Below are 20828 nucleotides of genomic sequence, written 5' to 3' on the forward strand. Positions count from 1 at the left end.
TAATTGATTTTGATACAGCAAAGACAATAAAACGAAATTGTAGTGAATCTTGTTTAATCATCGAATAACTAATTAAAACCGTTTTTATGTTTTACTGAAATGTGAATGAAATGAAGCAGAATTAATGAAGGACACAACAAACAAAAAGTATTTAAGAATTAACCTATTAACTATTCTTAGGATTTATTTTTCATTGAATAATATATTGGAAGTATTGTGTTGCTTGATTGTTAGTCAAACTTACAAGTCACTTTAAATTATATTAAAAGCTTTTTTCTAAAATAACATTTTGATTTCATTCCAATTCCAATTAAATATTCACATGAACTTAAAACACTAACAGCAACTTATTTTTATTTTACAGTTTTAAAAATTAAAATAAGTGCACGTTTCACTTTTTTCAATAACAATAAGTGCTAGAAAATTACTATCAGCAAAAGTGAAATACACTTTTTGAAATAGCCTGCGGTTTTAGTAAATGGTCCCAATAAGACGATTCAGTATTACATAACCAATTTCTGTTTATTTTTTTTTAGAAACATTTCTTTTTCCATCACTTCCCGTTGTTACGCCATGTTAGTCTCAAGACAGCCAAGGTTTAACGACTGGACCGTTTTCAGTTATTTACGTAAATGGTACATCGGTATGACAAAGAGCAGCCTGTCCCCATTTATCAGCTATCTAGCTAAACCCAGCCTGAACATTTTAAGCGGGACTGTCCAATTCGTTATGAATGCTACCATATTTCTATTCGATAGGTCCATAATCGTAAGCTAGTTTTCGAAGTTCTTGTCGTTTGTCTGCTTCGAATTTCAATTCTCAATCACATATACTTTTTTAAAGCGTTGTGATGACTATATTTGAAACGCTTCATTGTAAATAAGAACTATTTTGACTTTGAAGAGATTTTAGCTAAAGATCATCAAAATATCGAGAAATAAATCCTTAAAAGCAATATCACGTTTATCATGCATCTACATTCCATCTGAATACATTCGCACCATTCCAACTAGGTAGGTACATAAAGTGTCAAGTCACTGTAACCGATCAGCCGAGAGCGATCACTCTTAATACAATTCTATTATAATATATTGATCAAAATGTTCGACACAACGTGTTAGTGCACATTACATTGATAGAACATAAAGGAAAACGACTGAGCAGGGAAATAGATAAGAGCAATGTATGTACAACTATTTTACGATCACGGAGTGAGTGCGATCATGTAAAGTGTTTTCTGAATGGCTTATGTGTAGAAGTTTTCTTTTCATTTACGATAGTGCGATGAGTGTGAGATGATTGCTAAAGTATTTGTTTAGCATAGAACGGACTATAGTTATACAATTAATGGCTGTGCCTATGGATAACAAATTAAGGAATATGTATTTTTGTTGTTTGCGCCTAAGAAAATTGAAGTTTAAATTTTGATTTCTTGTGTTAAAATTAAATTTCCATTTCAGTTATTGAGTTTTAACTTACATCCAATAAAAAATTAAGATTCTGTGCCTAAGGGTTTTAAGACTATAATATGCTTTCATCCTTTTCATAAAATATAAAAAAATACATTTAAAACAATATATTGGTTGAAACATTCCGAAACTGCAAAGCAAATGTTGCTGAAAATCGAAATTTCTCTCTATACCGGCTTCAGACATCTGACCACAGCAAACAAATCGCTCGGAGATACTGCCAACCTACGCCTTCCTAAAATTATGCCGGTTGTTAGACTTTATAGCTGCTACCGGATTTCATAGGACGGCGTCTAAAAACCCGATCTAGGTTCATGGCTTTACTGAATGTTTCCTTTAGTTAGTTATTCTGACGTCATCGACTACTAAGAGGGAAATGTACTAAGTAGACAATAATTGACTTATTTAACATGAACTTTAGAGCCTTGTCACCTCCTGAGACAGAACAGGCGCCGTTGAGAAAAGCAAGATGACGTCAAAGATTGTCTTTTGTCTACATTCAACGACCTTCCGCTCGGATACCTCAATAGGTAATTAGCTCTTAGTAGAAGACTGTAGTTCCTTCTTGACACGAGAAAACCCCTTCAAGGGAATTTATACGATGAATGAATTATATAAATGCTTAAAACATGGCGCTCTGTATCTCAATGTTGCATCTAAAGTATTTTTATATAACTAAGTTTCCCTATTCGCATCAAATTCATATTTCTATAGAAGATTTGGACAATAAAAAAGCAGGGATTATTAACTATTAACTGTGAGCAATAAAAGTGGAGGATGTCTTTGCCAAATATCTCTTGATACAAGCCTTGAATGATGTTCCGTCGTAAATCATAGAACGAGATTCTTTTGTAAGGCCTGTTGTGTATTTATTCCCTTTTGGTTGGCTGGCTTTGAATAGAAACTGAATGTTATAGACGAGATATGTAAGTGCTTGCATTTCTGTCTTCCGAGAAACACGAGACAAATGTTTTAAGACCGGGCTTTTATTGTTGGTATTATTTGCCTCAATTTAAATTGTATACATTGAGGAAATAAATTGAACCAAGTATTTCCTTGTAGCTAATTGTAATAAATATTATAACCATCATCCTTGGCCTAGTCTTTTCCCAACTATGTTGGGGTCGGCTACCAGTCTAACCGGTTTCAGCTGAGTACCAGTGTTTTACAAGGAGCGACTGCCTATCTGACCTCCTCAACCCAGTTACCTGGGCAACACGATACTCCTTGGTTAGACTGGTTGTCAGACTTTTCAAGCTTCTGACTACCTGTAACGACTATCAAAGATGTAGGAATAACAGCCGGGACCCACAATTTAACGTGCCTTCTGAAACACGAAGGAAGTCGGTATGACACAGATGGTCACCCATCTACGGACCAACCGCGTCAAGCATAGCTTAACCTGTGAGCGTTTCACTTATGCGGTTATAGCTTAGCCACGAGCTCCTCCTCCTCTTCTAATAAATATTATAACCATTTTACTTTAAGTAGCTATGCAAAATGTGGTTTGTGGAGTGTGGTGGCTTTTAAACATTAACATCAGCTGACATTAAACAAGTTTAACATGATACATAATATTTCCCTATCCGAAAAACAACCCCAAAAACAAAATTCAACACACCCCACAAATTAATTATTAATTAAAAGTTCAACTTTACAGCGCTGTAAAAAAAGATTAACTGGAATAACATAACCAAATTCAAATTGGTCACGAACTTCTGAATTAAATTCGTTAACTGGTTCTGCCATGAATTCCAAGTATAATGTTAGGTGGCTCTAGGGAGTATGACGACAGGGTGGTTTTGACGTTTCCCATAAAACTAATTTAAACTTTCACCACTAGACTATAACAGATAAAACAAACTATGGTTTGACGTTATCGTAAGGGGAGCTCAGGTGAGTTTTGAAGGCGGTTCGAAGTAGGTACCGATGATAAGGTGAATATGAACTTTGCACATGGGTGATTCTTCGGAAAAATACACCAGTTAAGGTCATATCATTATCCTCATCAACTGGTTCACTTCACTGTGATGCTTAAAATGTTTCGACTCTTACTTCATCTAATAATAGCCGTAGTACTTTACAAGCTTAGGTAAAAATAATATTAAATCAAGCAATCTGCAGTATGAAAAGTGTGGTGAGGATAATGATGTTCTCAATTTGTGTTACTTTTTTCCGGAGAATCACCCACATACTTTCATAATGCATGCATGCTGTTCTAGCAGACAAATGTTATATCTACAAGCTAGATAAGGCTAACAAGATAAGTCTCGTTTCTTCGACTTTTAGCTTCCATTAGCATTGTTTATAAAGATGTCACCTGTCTAAAAGGACTGCAGTTTGTTCCTATTTTAAACCTTCAGTAGGCAAAGACATTTTTACACAAGTGTACTTTTTCTAATTCATTGCGTCGCATAAAACACTGTGACCGATTGTTAGGTTTCCGTACCAAAAGGCGTAAAATCGTCCGAATGTTTTTTACCAGGCTGCACCTCATGAACCGCTATAGTCAGATAGTTTATTTTATTTGGTTAGTTTTTCATTGGTTAGTTGGGTAGTTTTTGTATGGAGAAATAAACGAATTATTATTATTTATTTCAGATATCTTATTTCTGTTGCTGCTATTGCTAAACATTTACTAAAAATAACTATTCAGGTTGAGCAACGAATTTTGTTAATTTGTTTTTTATTTTTTCATTTATACGTAGCTCTGAATGTTGCTACTCTGAATTGAACTTGAAATATTTTTCTTATATTAGGGGCAAAAGTTTCCTTAGCAGTAAGAATTATATTAATAAATAATGTAGGAAAAAATATATTTGATTAGCCAAACAAGCTCTTCTTTAATACATTCGCAGCTACAATAATTTATACCTACATATATATATCCCATCCCAACTATATTTAAGATCATGACGGAATTTATGATCAAGGAAAATGATATACCTTTAGCCATTCATCCAGATAAATTATACAACCCAAAAAGCACCTAATTCAGTAATACTAACATAATATTTCACATTTATAAAGGTACCGAATATAATATCAATAAACTAAAATTTAAATTGAAAATTCTACGACTTATATAATACTGGGATAAGATCTTCTCCCAAGAGAATTATAATATGTATTTTCCATTATCGTAATTTATAGATTAAAGTATTAATAAATTAAATCTTAATTACAATTAACAGTTTATTCGGCTTATTAACAAGAGTTTAATACAACCTCACGTAGGATTTTAATGAGCTTATAAATATGTTGTTTTTCATAAGAACAGTAAAGAATAAATTATTGATACGATAAAATTCTGCAAAATGGACGATTCGGTTTCCCCTGCTCGTTGTGAATATCCACTCCAAACGAATATTTATGGAAGAACGAACCCGAGTTTCTCTGGTCCGAGGAAAATATGCTCGATTTTATATTAAAACTCAACAATGGTTTGTCTCAACTAGGAAAGGCTTGGACGAGATAATTGCTCAGTTTAATCCTTTGTTTACGCTTAAGTGGGAGAACAATTATTATATTACGTAACTAACGGAGGAATCTTTTTTTAAACAAAAAATATTCTGTACTAAATGAAATGTTGTTTCTGTTTTTACGTATTTTCTACGCGGCAATACAATATGGATGGAGTACTAAAATTGTGTTTTTGCTTCTGCTGAAATAACTCCATGAAAATTTAGATGTAGTATCAGAGAAAAATAAACAGTTACTTTGACGAATTTACACAAGTTTTAAACAGTTCTAGATGGCTACAGCAAACAAGTTACTTTCTCGACTATTCCCTTAAATCAAAACTACTTTATAAACTAGCTGAAAATCGTTTGTTATCTTTATAAGACTAAAATACGGTAGTTGCTTAATTGCTGCAAGTGCAGCTTTAACTTCGTGCAAATTTAGTCGAAAACAATCTGTAAACAACGTTAAACCATTAACACGAACCCTTGACTAGGAAACGCCGTGTAAAATAAGCAGTTTAGCAAAATAGACTTTATAGAAAATGAAACAAGAGTGATTTTACATAACTCCATAAAAGATTAAACTGCCTTTTTTATATTAAATTTATAAATATCCCGTTTTCATTAGGTGTCCTCCTTGGTTTTCTTTGGCAAATTTGGCTTTTAAAATTTAATCGATCATGAAATAAAAGCAAGTACATAATCGGTTCATCAAGTGAAAAGTTCTGAAGTTACAAATATAATGAAACTGAAAACACACATACAGTTAAGTTTAAAACGGTACCCTATCACCGAGGCAGAGAGCCTCAACTATCCGTTACTGAACCGTGATGCTAGCTATCACGGTTTGAATTTTTCAAGACGATATACTATCATTTCTTCTGCCAAACACACCCTACCACAACGAATAAAGATCAAGGTTAACAACGCTCATAAATATGCCATCCAACTGATTGTTTATTTAAAATCTATTGGTGAGGAACTCTCTTTAGATATTTATCGTTTTTATTTAAATACAAAACTATCTTCAAATTCCTTTCTCTACTTGCCATAACGCTTACTTAATACATTTAATTAAAAGTCAGTTAAAATAAATATTAACTATAAACCGAGCTTTTATAGTATATGTAGATTATTTCACACATTTATTACGCTTTAATGCGTTTTAGTCGTAACGCGTTCTTCGCTGCGCTTATGGCCGAGACTCTTAACTTTGACAATTTAAACGGCGCACCGCAATTACTGTGCGGTGTTATATTTTATGGGCTCAAGATATTAAACAATACTATTTATGTCACCACTTGAATTAAATGTGTTTGTATGGTTTATACTTAGAGAACGATTTATTGAATTTCCTATAATACTCTCGTTCTCAACACAGCATTTTGACATAAAATCTTCATAGCATTATTCAAGTTATAAAATATTCCACATAGCATCTTGTAGTTAGAGCTACAATTAATATTGATAAAAATCAAATAAAAATATTTCTCCTTTAACAAAAATTATTTAACAACATTAAAATTTTGTACACAATTTGGAACAGTTTACATTAATAATAAAATAATTTATTTTTAAGCAAAAGAGACATGTCAAACCTTGACGGGAGACTGTTTAAACAAGAGACACATTTACACGTCTCTATAACAATTTTAACCATAACACCAACATAGTCTGACCTCTTTATCTCTTTGCAGCGGATTCCGGTACCGAATCTCCTCAAGACCACACTACAATGGACATCTCTTCACGTCACTTCAGAGCAGAATTCCTCCAGGAATGGCAGGGATCGCCAGATGCTCCATACTTCGATCCCAGTACACCTAGAAATATAACCGGCCTGGTTGGACACCCTGTGAGACTTCTATGCAGAGTCAAGAACTTGCAAAATAGAACTGTAAGTAGTTGATATAAGTGTGATTTTAGCTTGTCTAAATTATACTTGCGGTTTATCAGTCTGTGTAGAGTCTAATTCTGTGAATAATAAATTAAAGCACATTTTTAATCAAGACGCAAAACGCATTACTTACATTCGCTCGAATATTCTTTCTTTCATGCTAGCTAAAACAAATGTGATTAGAATTTTGGTAATATCTTTCGCGTCCAGTATTACTGCACTCAATATTTTCCATGTTTTCGTATATTTTTTTCTGTAACGACCTATACATATCAATCACCATGTACAACCACAACCACAATCACTTATTATTTTTCAACTCTAACCATAGTCAGGTAAAAATTAGAAATTAAAATGTCAAAAATAAAATACCATTATAAACATTTCCGCAAAAACTAAAGTATACTTGAAAACTCATGATTTATACTTCTAAAGGAAAAAGTTTACTGCAGCGCTGGCTTTTATGGCCAGTTTTGTTCGCTTTAAACTTATGCGATGTCGTCAAAAACACAACAACTCGTATTCACTTGTCGTCAATTTCAAAATTCACTGTAGTCTTGAAAACTCTAAGCAAGAAGAGCGGTGAATATTTTCCATGAAGTTGCCGTTCGAAATACAGAAAGAAGTTAATAGTTGTGACTTTAGTTGTAGATGCGACCGGTACTTTCGTATTTAATGGTCTTATTTCGAAGTCAAAACGTTACACAATATTACAATATGTAGGTTCGTAAAATGTTTTAAACATTATTGTATTTCTGTTCTGAATATTACCTTTGCATACCAAACAATAGTTTTCTTTCTCTTTACTTACTGATAATTACGAAACTATGGGAGTTGTAATATAAGCTTTTGGTAACACGTTGTGGTAATTTAAATACTTGGTATATCGATTCAACTGTACGTTCAACTAGCTAAAATAAACACATACGAAAGTGACAAAAGATCGTTTTGCGTATGACTTCATTTCGAATTTTTATAAAATTTAAATATATTTTATTTTATCTTAACCTCTGCGTTCCATTGATGGGCAAAATCCTCGAAATCCTTCCACGATTCCCCATGCTGAGCCACCTGACACCAGCCAACGTGGTATGCGTTTAAATCAACCACCACAGCTTTTTAGGCCGACCACTAAGTCCTAGCAAAAGATACTATATTTTCTTATTTCCTATAATAACAGCCCAGCAACAAACGATAGCCTCGTCTGGGGCGATCATAAAACTCCTAAGTGCCGTACCGGCAGGCTTCATATTTACTCTTAACTTCGGCTATTCGTTTCACCTCGGAAGTACGCACTTTACCGCCATTGATGACTCCCAGTAAAACGCTTAGACGATCCATTATAAGGAATTCTTAAAAAACACCTCGGGGCTTCAACTGGTATATTTTTCTTTAATACAGTCGTTCGTTCATCGGTTGTTAAAGATAACCTTGGTAGACTTCTTTTAGTGGATTAAAAACTCTTCTCCTAAAGTATAGTTTTAGAACGTTTGTTTTTTTTTAAATTTGGTAGTGATGACTTCTAATATTAGTGTCGAAACAGGTTCGTCTATTTTTGCCACCAAGTTTACTATGAGCTAAAATTGAACCACCGCCGAAGCTACATGACGCCTCACGTAGAATAGTTCGCCGACTTAATTTCGCACCGTCTTTAAGAGCTCCTTATGTGGAGGCTCCATAGGTGCAAGTATAATTGAATGAAGTGTAAATGAACGTGTACTGTTTTGTAAAGAATTAAGAATTGCTTTTATTGTTAATTTCTATTTAATTGTAATCATGACACTATCAAACGTAGTCTGATTTTGATAATTGAAAAATCTTACTTAGAAGAAAAAGTGGAATTGATACGTAAAATCTTGTAAATCCCCTTGAGTTGGAAAATTCACAATTTCAAACTCAATTTTTATCAAGTCTCGAAAGTTGAATAAGAAAACGACTTGAAATCCGCACTAAGGTTTTAAGCCTAAAAGCAATATACATGTAAACAAAACAACATTATTTTATACAAATTTGAGGCGAACTCTTGGCTTTTCTATGAACCATTTCATGGGCATCACACTTACCAAGCAGCTGTTTGTAAACAACATTAAAACATTTTTACAGTATCTTGTACGACACGAACAGGTTGACACTTGGAACTTTTTAATAGAAGATGTCGTTTCACGCTTGGATGACTTTAAGAGGATCGAAGTGTTGTTAAAGAGTAATATTCTTTTTAGTACTGATTACAAATTTAATCGAGTCATTTGTTCTTTATAAGTTTTTCATGGCGATGCTTCAGTAAATCTTGTACCTGTATATTGAGTACTTAAAGCAGGACCTATATCATCCACTGTAGAAACAAAGCAATTCACTAAAATCCTTCTGTCGGTGTCTGCATCTTACTTTAAAAGTTAAAACCCTCTATTTTAGAGTAACTTTATTGACGATTATTCATAACCAAATGATAGATAGTAAGTAGATTACTTAGCGTATTTATCGGGATTTAAGTAGGAGAGTTTCTGTTTCTAGGGTTCCGTAAAATGTTTCTAAGGCACCGCTAGTGGGGCTGTACTTTTCGAACGGTGCGGTGCGGTACCCTCTGTGTCGGAATTTTGTATTCATATACTGATTCAAGCCGTTTTCAAAAATATTTATTTCATTGACATCCGAAAACAAACAAGTATCACATTGTTTATTGTTCTCGAAATCAATACCATCATTAATAATTTTAACTTTGTTTACGCAGAAAACATTATCCATGAGGACTTCCTTTGAAATGTTAACTTCGTTTATTTGTGTTTCGAAATCTTTTGACGCCTTTGTTCCATAAATAACTTCTGGCATTACAAGATCATGGATCAATAATAAGATCAGTTTGTATCTATACGAAGTAAAAGTTAACAGGCGAATTTTTTTTTGAACGACTCCCACATAAAGGCAATCCTTGTGTCGCGAAAATCTCACAAACATACAATTCACATGCACAAGGTCACCCAGACTCAGAAGAAGCATTCGTGGGTCATACAAAACGCTTGTCCTTCGTTCAGTGGGTTTGGCGTGGTGACCTCAACCACTCGGCTATCCGGGTAGTCGTTTAGGAACGATATACAGGTTTGAATAAATCCAAAGCTCCTGGCAAAACTAGATATTCCCTATGTGAAACCGTAGCTAGGTTTAATTTCCACAGCATGCACTGTATCAGTATTTTTTCCTGTGGATACTCTATCACACTTCACGTCGCATCCCTAGACAGAAGTCAAATGGGCATACTGGAAAACCGGCTATAACCACTACGCTGTATTGCATTGTTGTTTATTGGAGGTTGTATTGGAAGGCATTCATAGTTACCTTCGTATTTTAAGGGATATTAGGTTTGGTTAGCCGAAAAGTATATCATTTATTTTTAACACCCATACCAAAAGTCACTTCTCGAAAAAATGCTTCGTATTTGGCTCTACGGAAACAAAAACGGTAAATAATGCCATGAGCAATTTCAAACAGATATTTTTTATGTTAAATTTAACTTAAAATTTCTTTATGTAAACTTATACAAGTAGATCAAGAAATTGCTATTCGCGTGTTCACTCGCTGTCAGTTGTTTTTGCAGTAAATGAAAGAAGTTTTACACAATCTTGCTTACTTAACCAAGTATCAAGAATGCAAATGCAGTTTGTCTATGCTAATGAGCCGAGGAAGCAGTGAGGTAGCAAAATAAATTAAACGTAGAAATCATTCAAGGAATTGTGAGTTTTATATGTATTTTTACAAGAAATGTTTTACTATAAATCATAAACTCTTTTTTTTTCAATATAAATATCATTTTATGCTGGGATTAAAAATATTTGATACGTTTAGTTTTTTTTTTGTTTGTGTTATAAATATTTTGAATGCTCTTCACTGCTCCCTCTCTTTATTTTCCTAAATGTTCATTCTTTATAAGTCATCATGTGCAACACTTTTACTGTGTAACCATAATTTCCGATGATGAGAAAAAATAAAGAATTTTTTATTTTTTTCTTAGCAAAGCATGATTTCTTAGCAAATTTCCTAATATGACGTCTATAATACGGTATTTTTCGAGGAAAATAAAATGTTTATTTTTGTATTTCCACGTTTGGTTCTTGTAAAGCCTTTGAATCGTATCTTTGTATGTCATCAAGCTTTTTCTTTGGAATAAAAGGTATAATAGATAACGAATAAAAGGGTCTTTACGTCTATGTTCCTTTAATTCTTGGGTTTTTTTATACTTTGTTATCTTTCGTGAATCGTAGGTCGGTTAAAAAGTTTGAGGCCTGTCCAAATATCATTATACTTTCATGTATGTTATTGAAGAAAATAAACATGTTTGTTGACTGAACTTTAAATAGAGCGATTTTTAGGAACATAATAAACTGTGGAGTTTCGAATTACTAATCGTAACTTTAAACGATAGCTAGGGATTTTATGATTCGAAATTAATCTTGATTTAATTTCAAATAAATACCTAGACATAATTCATAGAACTACCTTTGATAAAAATTAGAAAGAAGCTAAAATTATTTCATAAATTCATCAATTTAGTATAGTTAATAAATGTCAATACTTTTCACAATGATCGAATAAACTATTTGGGTATCACATTTATGATTGCAAATTCGCAGTAATGGATATACGTCTAAATTATTAATTTACGCTATATTTTATATTGTAAATAAATTATTATTAAATTTTCGCAATGGGACTTAATGACGATAATAAATTAATTAATTGAATGAACACTGAACTCTCATTTTATTACTATAAAATCCATCGCGACATTTCAAATTCTTTTGATAATAAAAATATATTACTTTCTCAATAAACAATTTATTAATATTTTTAACATTTTTATCTGTACAATGGGCTTTAGTACCTGAGACTACCTGTGATGACAGGTGGGTTAAAGAATTTTAAGCTTTATGGAATTGATTTTAAGATTTTTTTTCGATGCAGGTATCATGGGTCCGTCACCGCGACATCCACCTGCTGACGGTAGGGCGCTACACGTACACGTCGGACCAGCGCTTCGAGGCGCAGCACAAGCCGCGCTCCGAGGAGTGGGCGCTGCGCATCCGCAGCCCGCAGCGCCGCGACTCCGGCCAGTACGAGTGCCAGATATCCACCACGCCGCCTATAGGACATGCTGTCTTTCTAAATATTGTAGGTCAGTTAACATCAAACACAGATATCTAGAAAAATCTTCTTCCATAGCATGGATTAAAACATATTGATAGTTACCTCGTGTATGTGTCCCCCGTTAATAAGACATTAAATTTGAGATTTCTGTTTCTTGTTTAAGTTTTAAACCCAGTTTGGCACTTCTTCTAAAAGCTTATATTTAAATCTTTTCAATACAACAACATAAGGGATCAAGCAATTTGTCAAAAAGAAGCTCTTCTTTTTTGTCCATTGCGCAGTATTGGCTTTCCGGTTTCAAATACATTTTTGCTTTTAGTAGCAATACGCCAACAAAACATTTTGCAATAACAGTCGTTTTATCCTAGTACTAATAAAAACCCTTTCGTCAACTAAAACCTGTACAAATTGAGTCGTTAATAAAATTCTACTCAAAGAGCTCGACATAATCTACCCTGCTTTTCTTTAATTAAAACTTGGCTACGAAATAACTTTCTTGACTAAGTCACTTAGTTATTACCGGTGCTGTATGGAGTTTATACCGGCGGGCACGTCGCGGTCAGTGCCTAGCTTGACAATGCCTTTCATATATTTCATCACATTTTTGTGTCAGACATTTTAAAGATTAAAACTTTTTGTTTACGAAGTCAGAACTTGGTGTTGAAGCTATAGCCACTTTGCTCTACAATTTTCCTTTGTTCTGAACAATTGTTATTTGTTGTTCGATGAAACTTGGTAGAACTTTCTTTTCTCTACTTCCTTTAAAACTATTGCAAATTTTAATACATAATAGTTAACACCGCCGTATTTATCGCAAATCGTTTGTTGGTCAATTGTTTTTATCACCCCAATTACCCAGCCGATATTAAAGTAGGTACTAAATACTATTTGAATCATAGCAGTTCGCTGGAATTCGAAAAAAGGTTTTGCCTTTAAATTTGACATCCACGTGTTTAAGGCTCCAGAAATAACTGAACAATAATCTGAAACTCTGAAAATAAAATTTGGTCAAATATCCATTACGCTAACTTGTACGTTGCCATCTCGGCGTACAGATTTGTATTTACATAAAGAGCCTAAACAATCAGAATACAGGTATTTGTTGACTCCAACTCTGATTTCCACGTGTCGCCCTTCGTTTACTTAGGTAAACACACGGGAAACCGAACTGGAAGTGGTCAGTTATTCAAAATTACCCCTTTCCTTATTACTAGCTGCAAATGTGTGAGTGAAAACAGACTTGGTAATAGGTTTAATAAAATTTAAATCTGGATTTAATATTCCAAATTGGCGACTCACTGTGAATAAGAAATTTGATCAAAGTCTGTTCTTCCAGATCCAAAGAGGGATCTTTTGTTTTATATAAAGTATATTATATTTTAAATACGCTTAAATGGGGTTCAGACTTGTTTGTGCTGCCTGAATTGAATTAATTACAAATTATCTTTGGACGCTTACACTAAGGAGAACTAAAATTGTTATTTGAAGAGTATTTATCTATACCCGTTAAAAGAGTATCAGAACATATTTTTAACTTTACTTTCTCTTCGTTTGCTATAGAACCAGAAACCATTATATCCAGTGGGCCAGAACTTTTCCTCCAAGCTGGCTCCACCATCAACTTGACTTGCACTGTACGACACACTCCTGAGCCACCCAGCTCCATCACATGGACTCACGGAGAGCAGGTAATAGTAAAATACACATTTTAAATTATTCTATTTTCCCACGTTTATTATAACCCACTTTCTTGTTTCTATGTTTGTCGTTCCGGTTGGATTTTTCCAACTCAATTTTGAGGTATTTCCCGATAAGCTAGCAAGCTGACATTTTCAGGGTAGTTTCAAATTCGATAACAATGCAATTTACAACTATAAAAACGCCTGGACCGATTTTGATAAAATTTTAATGGAGTGACGTTTAAAAACGTGGGTAATTAGATTCTTAATATCTATTAATTTTTCTGAATGAATTGTAACCTAAATGAATTGAAATAAAATTTAATGCTGCCAGCCACTTTGTCATTGACTAAAAGGATCGAGGACTTAAAAGAAATCATCTTTTTCAAAGTATCTTCAGCGTAAATATTTATGATAATCCTTCGTTTTCACAAAACATAACGGTTTATGAAATGACCGCAATAATAGCCGCACAAATAAATAAAGAGTGCTTTTGATGATGTCAACAAAAAAACCTTGAATAACTTCGCTAATTCGTTTATAACACAATTTGTCGAAAAAATCCTCTTAAGCCAGGATTAAGAGCTTTAAATCTCCGATGTATTCGGAATTGGGGACTCAATTCCGACGCAATCGATTTCATGGTTTGAAAGTGACTGCGTAATGAATGGGTTGTTGAACAAATTCGGCTCGTAATTACGTCAGCACGAGTTAGTTCTCGTTATATACCCTAATTTATTCATACGAGTTATCCAAATTACTGAATGTTTTGAGACATCCGCGATATTCTTATTAAAATATTACCAATAAATAAATGATATCGCAATTCAGATAAATAGCAAATCATTCTAGAACAAAAATGATGATTGGATTTAATTATTGTATGTAACTTTTTTTTTTTTTTTTTTTTTGAGGGTAGTCAAAGCGTACGCAACAAGTTTTTGGGCTCTCATTTAATTAAATTTTTAAAATTATTTACAAAACTAATTTAATAGTGCTATGCACTGAATTAAAACATTATCCTCGGATGCACTCGTTTTGATAATATTCAAGGCACTTACACTCTCAAGTTACTATGGACCTGTACACTAAGTTGTCCAACTGTATGGAGGAACTGTCAGCCACTTTCACATCCCGGATGAACACCTATGAAGAGGAGCTCAAGAATGCCAGTAGCAATGAGGCCCCCCACAGGACAATTGCCAGCTTATCACGGGACTTCATGGAGTTTAAGTGTCTAATGTGGAAGACGATGAGCGCCCTGAAGACACAGGTGGAGTTGCTGACCGTTGGTTTGGACCGCCATGAGATGGCCTCACGCAGACAGGTGCTTCTTCTTCATGGCCTCCCCGAGCAGAAGGGTGAAGACTTCACATCCCGGGCTGTTGCAACTTTACAAGAGAAGTTGAAGTTGAATATCTCAAGAGAGGACATAACTTCTTGTCACCGCCTGGGAGTTGACTCAAGTAAGCCTCGTCCTTTGCTTATCCGATTCCAGAACCATAGTCTGCGCAGCGAGGTTTGGAAAAACAAAACGCTCTTGAAAGGCTGTGGCTTGGTGTTTTCGGAGTTCCTGACGAAGCCCAGGCACGAGGTATTTCTAGCCGCCCGCAAACACTTTGGAGTCAAAGAGTGCTGGACTTCTGAAGGCAAGATTGTGATCCTACTGCCAGACAAGTCTCGTCGGAAAATAGAGTGCTCCGCTGAACTGCAGGAACTTAGGAAGCAATTTCCTACTCCCACTGCTACGTCAAGTGAGGCCCCTTCGGACTCACGGTCACCGAATAACAAGTCTCCTACCGGGAAGAGGCCGCGTAAGCAAGCTAAATGATTTTCCATTTCCATTAGTAATTAGTATTAATTTTATTGTCGGTGTTATGAAATATTTATTGTTTGACATATTGACGTAAAGACCATAGCTACCACAGATGACATTCAATAATCTAATGTAATGATGCTATTTAATTCGTTCGAAAATATTGTTTCTGTGGATACGAGTCTTTTGAGACTTAATCATTGTAAAAACTGGCGAGTGCATCGAGGATGCTTAGTAACAGTTATCTGTTATTGAAATCCCCCTTTATTTATTTGTATATTATTATTTATTTATTTTAAGTAATTTATATATAATTGATTTATTTACTTATTTCTGTCATGGAAGATAACTTGTTTGATGACAGTTTTGTTTCTTGTTCGTCTTCTTCTGCATCTGATAAGAGTTTCACTAGCGCGTTCTGTGATGACTCGGTGTTGCTACGTGACCAGTTGTTGACTACCTTTTCCTCTTTCAGCAAATTCTTCAATTCGGTCCACATAAACGCTCAAAGTATCCCTGCTCATCATGCTGACCTTCTGTCTACTTTTGACTCCAACCTTGTACATGCTATCCTTGTTTCCGAATCATTTCTTAAACCTGCACTTCCTTCCACGCAATACTCCTTACCCGGCTACAAGCTTGTGCGTAATGACAGAACTGGCAAGGGAGGCGGAGGGGTCGCCATTTACCTTCGTGGAGATCTCAGTTACAAAGTTATCGACAAGTCCCCGAGTGATTACTCCAAATTTGCTGAGCACCTTTTTCTTGAAGTTCAATTTAATAATACAAGGTTACTTTTAGGTGTTTATTATAATCCTTCCTGTACTTTTGATTATTTCTCATCTTTTGAGTCGAAACTAGAAAGTTTTACTCCTCTCTATGAACACTCTATTATTCTAGGGGACTTCAACACCTGCCTGATCAAGGATGATGTGCGCAGCCGTAAACTTCGATCCCTTGTCTCTTCTGTCAACATGCACATTCTACAGCTTAACGCTACTCATCATGCTCCTCACAGTAATCCCTCACTTCTTGACCTCATAATTGTGTCCGATCCTAGCAAAGTAGCCACTCATGGACAACTCTCTGCCTCCTTCTCTTATCACGACCTTTTGTTCATTTCTTATAGGATCCGTCCCCCTAAGCGTAAATCAAAATTTATTTTCCTTCGCAGCTTTAAGAACATTGATTTGGAACGTTTGAGGGGGGATGCGGCTGAAATTGACTGGTCTCCTGTTTATGACTGCAATGATGTTGATTCCATGGTGTCCGAATTTAATGGATTGGTGTTAAAACTCTACGATGAACATGCTCCTCTCAAAAAGGTTAGAGTGAAACACCTTCCAGCTCCTTGGTTGTCGGATGACATAAAACAAATGATGTCTAAAAGGGACAAAGCAAAGCGACGCTATAGAAAGAATCCTACGGAGGAGAACTGGTCGTTATACAAAAAGCTTCGGAATCGCTGCAGTCGTCTGTGTAGGGATGCAAAAAGACGCCACATTCACAATTCTATTGAAACTTTCAACACGCGACAAGTATGGCAATTTCTCAAATCATTCGGTATCGGTAAAGTTGCTAATGATAGCGCTGTCGATTTGGACCTGAACACAATTAATGTTCACTTTTCCAAGTCACCACTAACGCTGGATGATGAAGTTAAATCTTCTACTCTCAATTATCTCTCTAATCTTTCTTTGCCAAACTGCACTTCCTTCTCTTTCCACCCGGCTACAGAAGGAGACATCAAACGTGCTATATTGGGCATTTCTTCAAAGGCTGTGGGTAATGACGGACTTCATCTCCACATGCTCCTTCCCATCCTTAATGTGCTCACTCCTGTAATTTTACACCTAGTCAACTGTTCCCTTTTTACTAGCTCCTTTCCCTCAACCTGGAAGAGAGCGTATGTGTTGCCTCTACCTAAAGTATCCAATCCATCCTTAGTCACCCAGTTCCGTCCAATATCCATCCTGCCAATATTATCCAAAGTTCTTGAGAGTGTTGTCAACAATCAACTGTCATATTATCTCTCCTCTAATGGCCTGCTGAGTCCGTACCAGTCGGGTTTCCGTCCTGGGCATAGCACGGTTTCGGCGCTGGTCAAAATAACCGACGACGTAAGACTGGCTATGGAGAACAGGCACTTAACAATATTGGTATTGCTGGACTTTAGCAGTGCTTTTAACTCGGTTGATTTTGACATCCTCTTAGGTATTCTATCCTCACTTAATATGGCTCCTTCTGTAACTGCATGGTTTAATTCTTATCTTCGAGGTCGCTCACAGTCGGTCCACTGTGATGAGAGCTCCTCTGATTGGTGTGACCTTGCTGCGGGTGTTCCTCAGGGTGGTGTTCTCTCTCCTTTACTCTTCTCCATTTTTATTAACACTATCACTAAATCTCTAACTTCACACTACCATCTTTATGCAGACGACTTGCAGATTTACAAACACTTCAAACGTGAAGATATTCGCAGTGCAACTGATGCCATTAATAATGACCTTGACACCATAAATCAATGGGCTAAAAGTTTTGGACTACTAGTCAATCCACTGAAATCACAAGCTCTCATTATTGGTGGCAATTATTTCATAAATTTAATTAACCAACAGTCTCCTCCCCCAGTTTTATTTGATAACGTCACCATAGCATACTCGTCACACGTAAAAAATCTGGGTGTCCTGATGGACTGTAACTTATCGTGGGGCAAACATGTTGCGGAAGTAAGCAGGAGAGTGTTTGGCTCATTTCATTCTCTTAAACGTCTCCAAAAGTTCCTGCCGTTTCAAACTAAAATTACTCTTGCTAAGTCACTTCTTCTTCCCTTATTGGACTACGCCGATGTTTGCTTCCTTGATGCGACTGAGGAACTTCTTGATAAACTCGAACGTCTGCAGAATTTGTGCATCCGCTTCATTTTCGGCCTCCGGAAATTCGATCACGTATCGGAATTTCGGAGCCAATTGGGGTGGTTGCCTATTCGAAAGCGTCGAGATTCTCACATTCTCACTTTTCTCTTCTCTCTTCTTTACAATCCCCTCTCTCCAACCTACCTTCGGGAACGTTTCGAATTCCTAGTCCCCAGAGGCAAACCTTGTCGTTCTTCTTCTTCTCTTCTCTTGCGTGTCCCTCCTCATACTTCGAGTCGTTATGATAGATCGTTCACCGTGCGCGCTGTGAGGCTTTGGAACTCTGTGCCTCACACTATTCGTGAAAGCCCATCGTTGGATGTTTTCAAGAGACGAATCAAGGAATATTTCCTTTCAACATGACCTGTATTTACTTATGTATGTATATATGTATTTATTTATTATAGGTATATATCTTTACATTGTATGTATGTATTTATTATGTCTATGAAATTTTAGTGTAGTTTTAAATTAGTATAATTAATTATAATTATTACATTTTTCTTTTTTTCTTCTTCAAATACTGTTGCGCTGTTTTGATTTCCTTCTTTATCAAATCTCTCTATCACTCTAAGGTTTGCTGTAAGAGAACCCAACTCTGGGTTAAGCTCGCCTTTGTACATGAACTTTCCAAGAACATATTGTCCAAGTGTGTGTATTTATGTGCAATAAAGTAAAGTAAAGTAAGTAACTTACGTATTCTGTCAATTTAGGTGATAAACTTCGATTCTGCTCGAGGTGGTATATCGCTGGTCACTGAAAAGGGTTTGAAGAGTACCAGTCGACTGTTGGTACAGCGAGCGACCGGCTCTGATGCAGGTGTCTACACTTGTGGGCCCAATAACGCTCCCCCGGCAGCCACCAGAGTTCATGTACTATCTGGTAAGGAATAATTAGATTTTAGGACCTAAACTATCAGGATTTTTTATATTTTCGATATTATTATAGTAATGAAGAGGAAATCAAAATATGGTCACCATTTAAATATAATAATTTGCAATAATAACAATGTAAAATGCTTTAGCAAAATCTTTTTGTTATTCAAATACGTTTTTTTTTCGTCATTAAGTTTTAAAACTAATAGTGGTGATAAATTGCATCTTTTTGTTCTAGGTGAACATCCGGCAGCCATGCAGCAAGGATGTGCAAAATCTAAATTAGATATAACAATCTCAATATTATGTTGTTTGATAACACTTTACATACTAAGAAAACCTACGATTAGCAACCTTCAGTTCGGCACTTGAGTGTGCAAACACAATTTTAATCGAATTGATGGAGCAAATCAATATTTCGTATTGTAATTTTATTGGTTGAGAACAAAGCAAGCGTGATTTCATTGGAAAAAGAGACAAGGAAAACCGTACTCTTTGGTGCTTTAAAACAACTTTCTTTAAAAGCTTCAGCGACTTGAGAATAGATAAATTTACTGTTTTCACGGTCTTTAAAATCCTATCTGTTTTTTATCAAGTTGCTGTGTCTATTGGTTTTATTTGGGTGATTTAACTAAATCAATAGAACCCTAACTCATCCAGAGTTTATTATTGCCTTCTTAACGGTTTGAAGATTGAAGTATACAAATACTCAAAATTAAGAATCTGAATGATACTATTTATTTTCTGTCGAATTTGTAAATATTTATGTAAAGCTTTGTACATAATACAATACTGTAATGTTAAATATCATATATCCTGAAAGCTGTTCTGACTGTATCATTACGAGAATATAAATAAAATTGTAATCCAAAAAATGAGGCATCGAGGGACGATGTACAAGAACATAAACATTAACAAAACCTTATTATGTATGATAATGGACAGACAGCAAAACCCTTCTATCTCTATACATATTTAGGTTAGCTCTAGACAATTTAATTGACCAGATAAAATGGCGAATTTAAATTACGATTATTACCACACTCAAGTTTTAAGGGATGATATTTTTACATAAAGATAAGGTTCACATGCGAGCGTATGGCCGGTTTGCTAGTACGTAGTTACCATCCCATAGTGATCCTCGGCTTTAATGGAGGTCACGGATGCTTATGAAGGTTCCTCGGACTATATTGCACACTTTGAGAAAACATCAGACCGGATCGACGGTGAAATGACGTACCCAGAATATACAAGCCAGGATTGAGCGAAAGTGTTCGTAAGGAGCATAGGTCCTTATTAACATAATTTATTTGACATGTTTAGGCAGATCTAGGATACCGAAATGTACTGAACTGTAATAAAGTGGTTGTTATTGATTTATATAAACTAGTTTAAATTATTTATGAAGTCAAAAATTGTTAATGATATGAAAATGTTTTAACTTTTACAGGTAAAGTCTTTTGTAAAACGAAGCCATTTTACTTAAGTTTCTGCCTTCTTGTCACTGAACACATTTATCTCGGCAGTTAATTAGGTGACGTTAAATTGGGGGAGAATAATTAATGTAAATAGTCTGTAAA

At 35.1% G+C, this 20828-nt stretch overlaps 1 protein-coding gene across 1 annotated transcript in view; it reads left to right on the forward strand.

Moving 5' to 3' along the window:
* Window positions 1–20494, forward strand: part of LOC113497338 (kin of IRRE-like protein 1) — a 52808-nt gene extending 32314 nt beyond the window's left edge. The window contains exons 3-7 of the mRNA XM_026876859.1: window positions 6631–6830; window positions 11784–11994; window positions 13527–13654; window positions 19087–19255; window positions 19487–20494. Of these exons, the coding sequence (XP_026732660.1) occupies window positions 6631–6830; window positions 11784–11994; window positions 13527–13654; window positions 19087–19255; window positions 19487–19620 (842 nt within the window). The 3' untranslated portion in view covers window positions 19621–20494. The remainder of the gene's footprint in view (window positions 1–6630; window positions 6831–11783; window positions 11995–13526; window positions 13655–19086; window positions 19256–19486) is intronic.
* Window positions 20495–20828: the final 334 nt, after the last annotated feature.

This window comes from Trichoplusia ni, chromosome 9, assembly GCF_003590095.1.
Source record: "Trichoplusia ni isolate ovarian cell line Hi5 chromosome 9, tn1, whole genome shotgun sequence".
Lineage (NCBI taxonomy): Eukaryota > Metazoa > Arthropoda > Insecta > Lepidoptera > Noctuidae > Trichoplusia > Trichoplusia ni.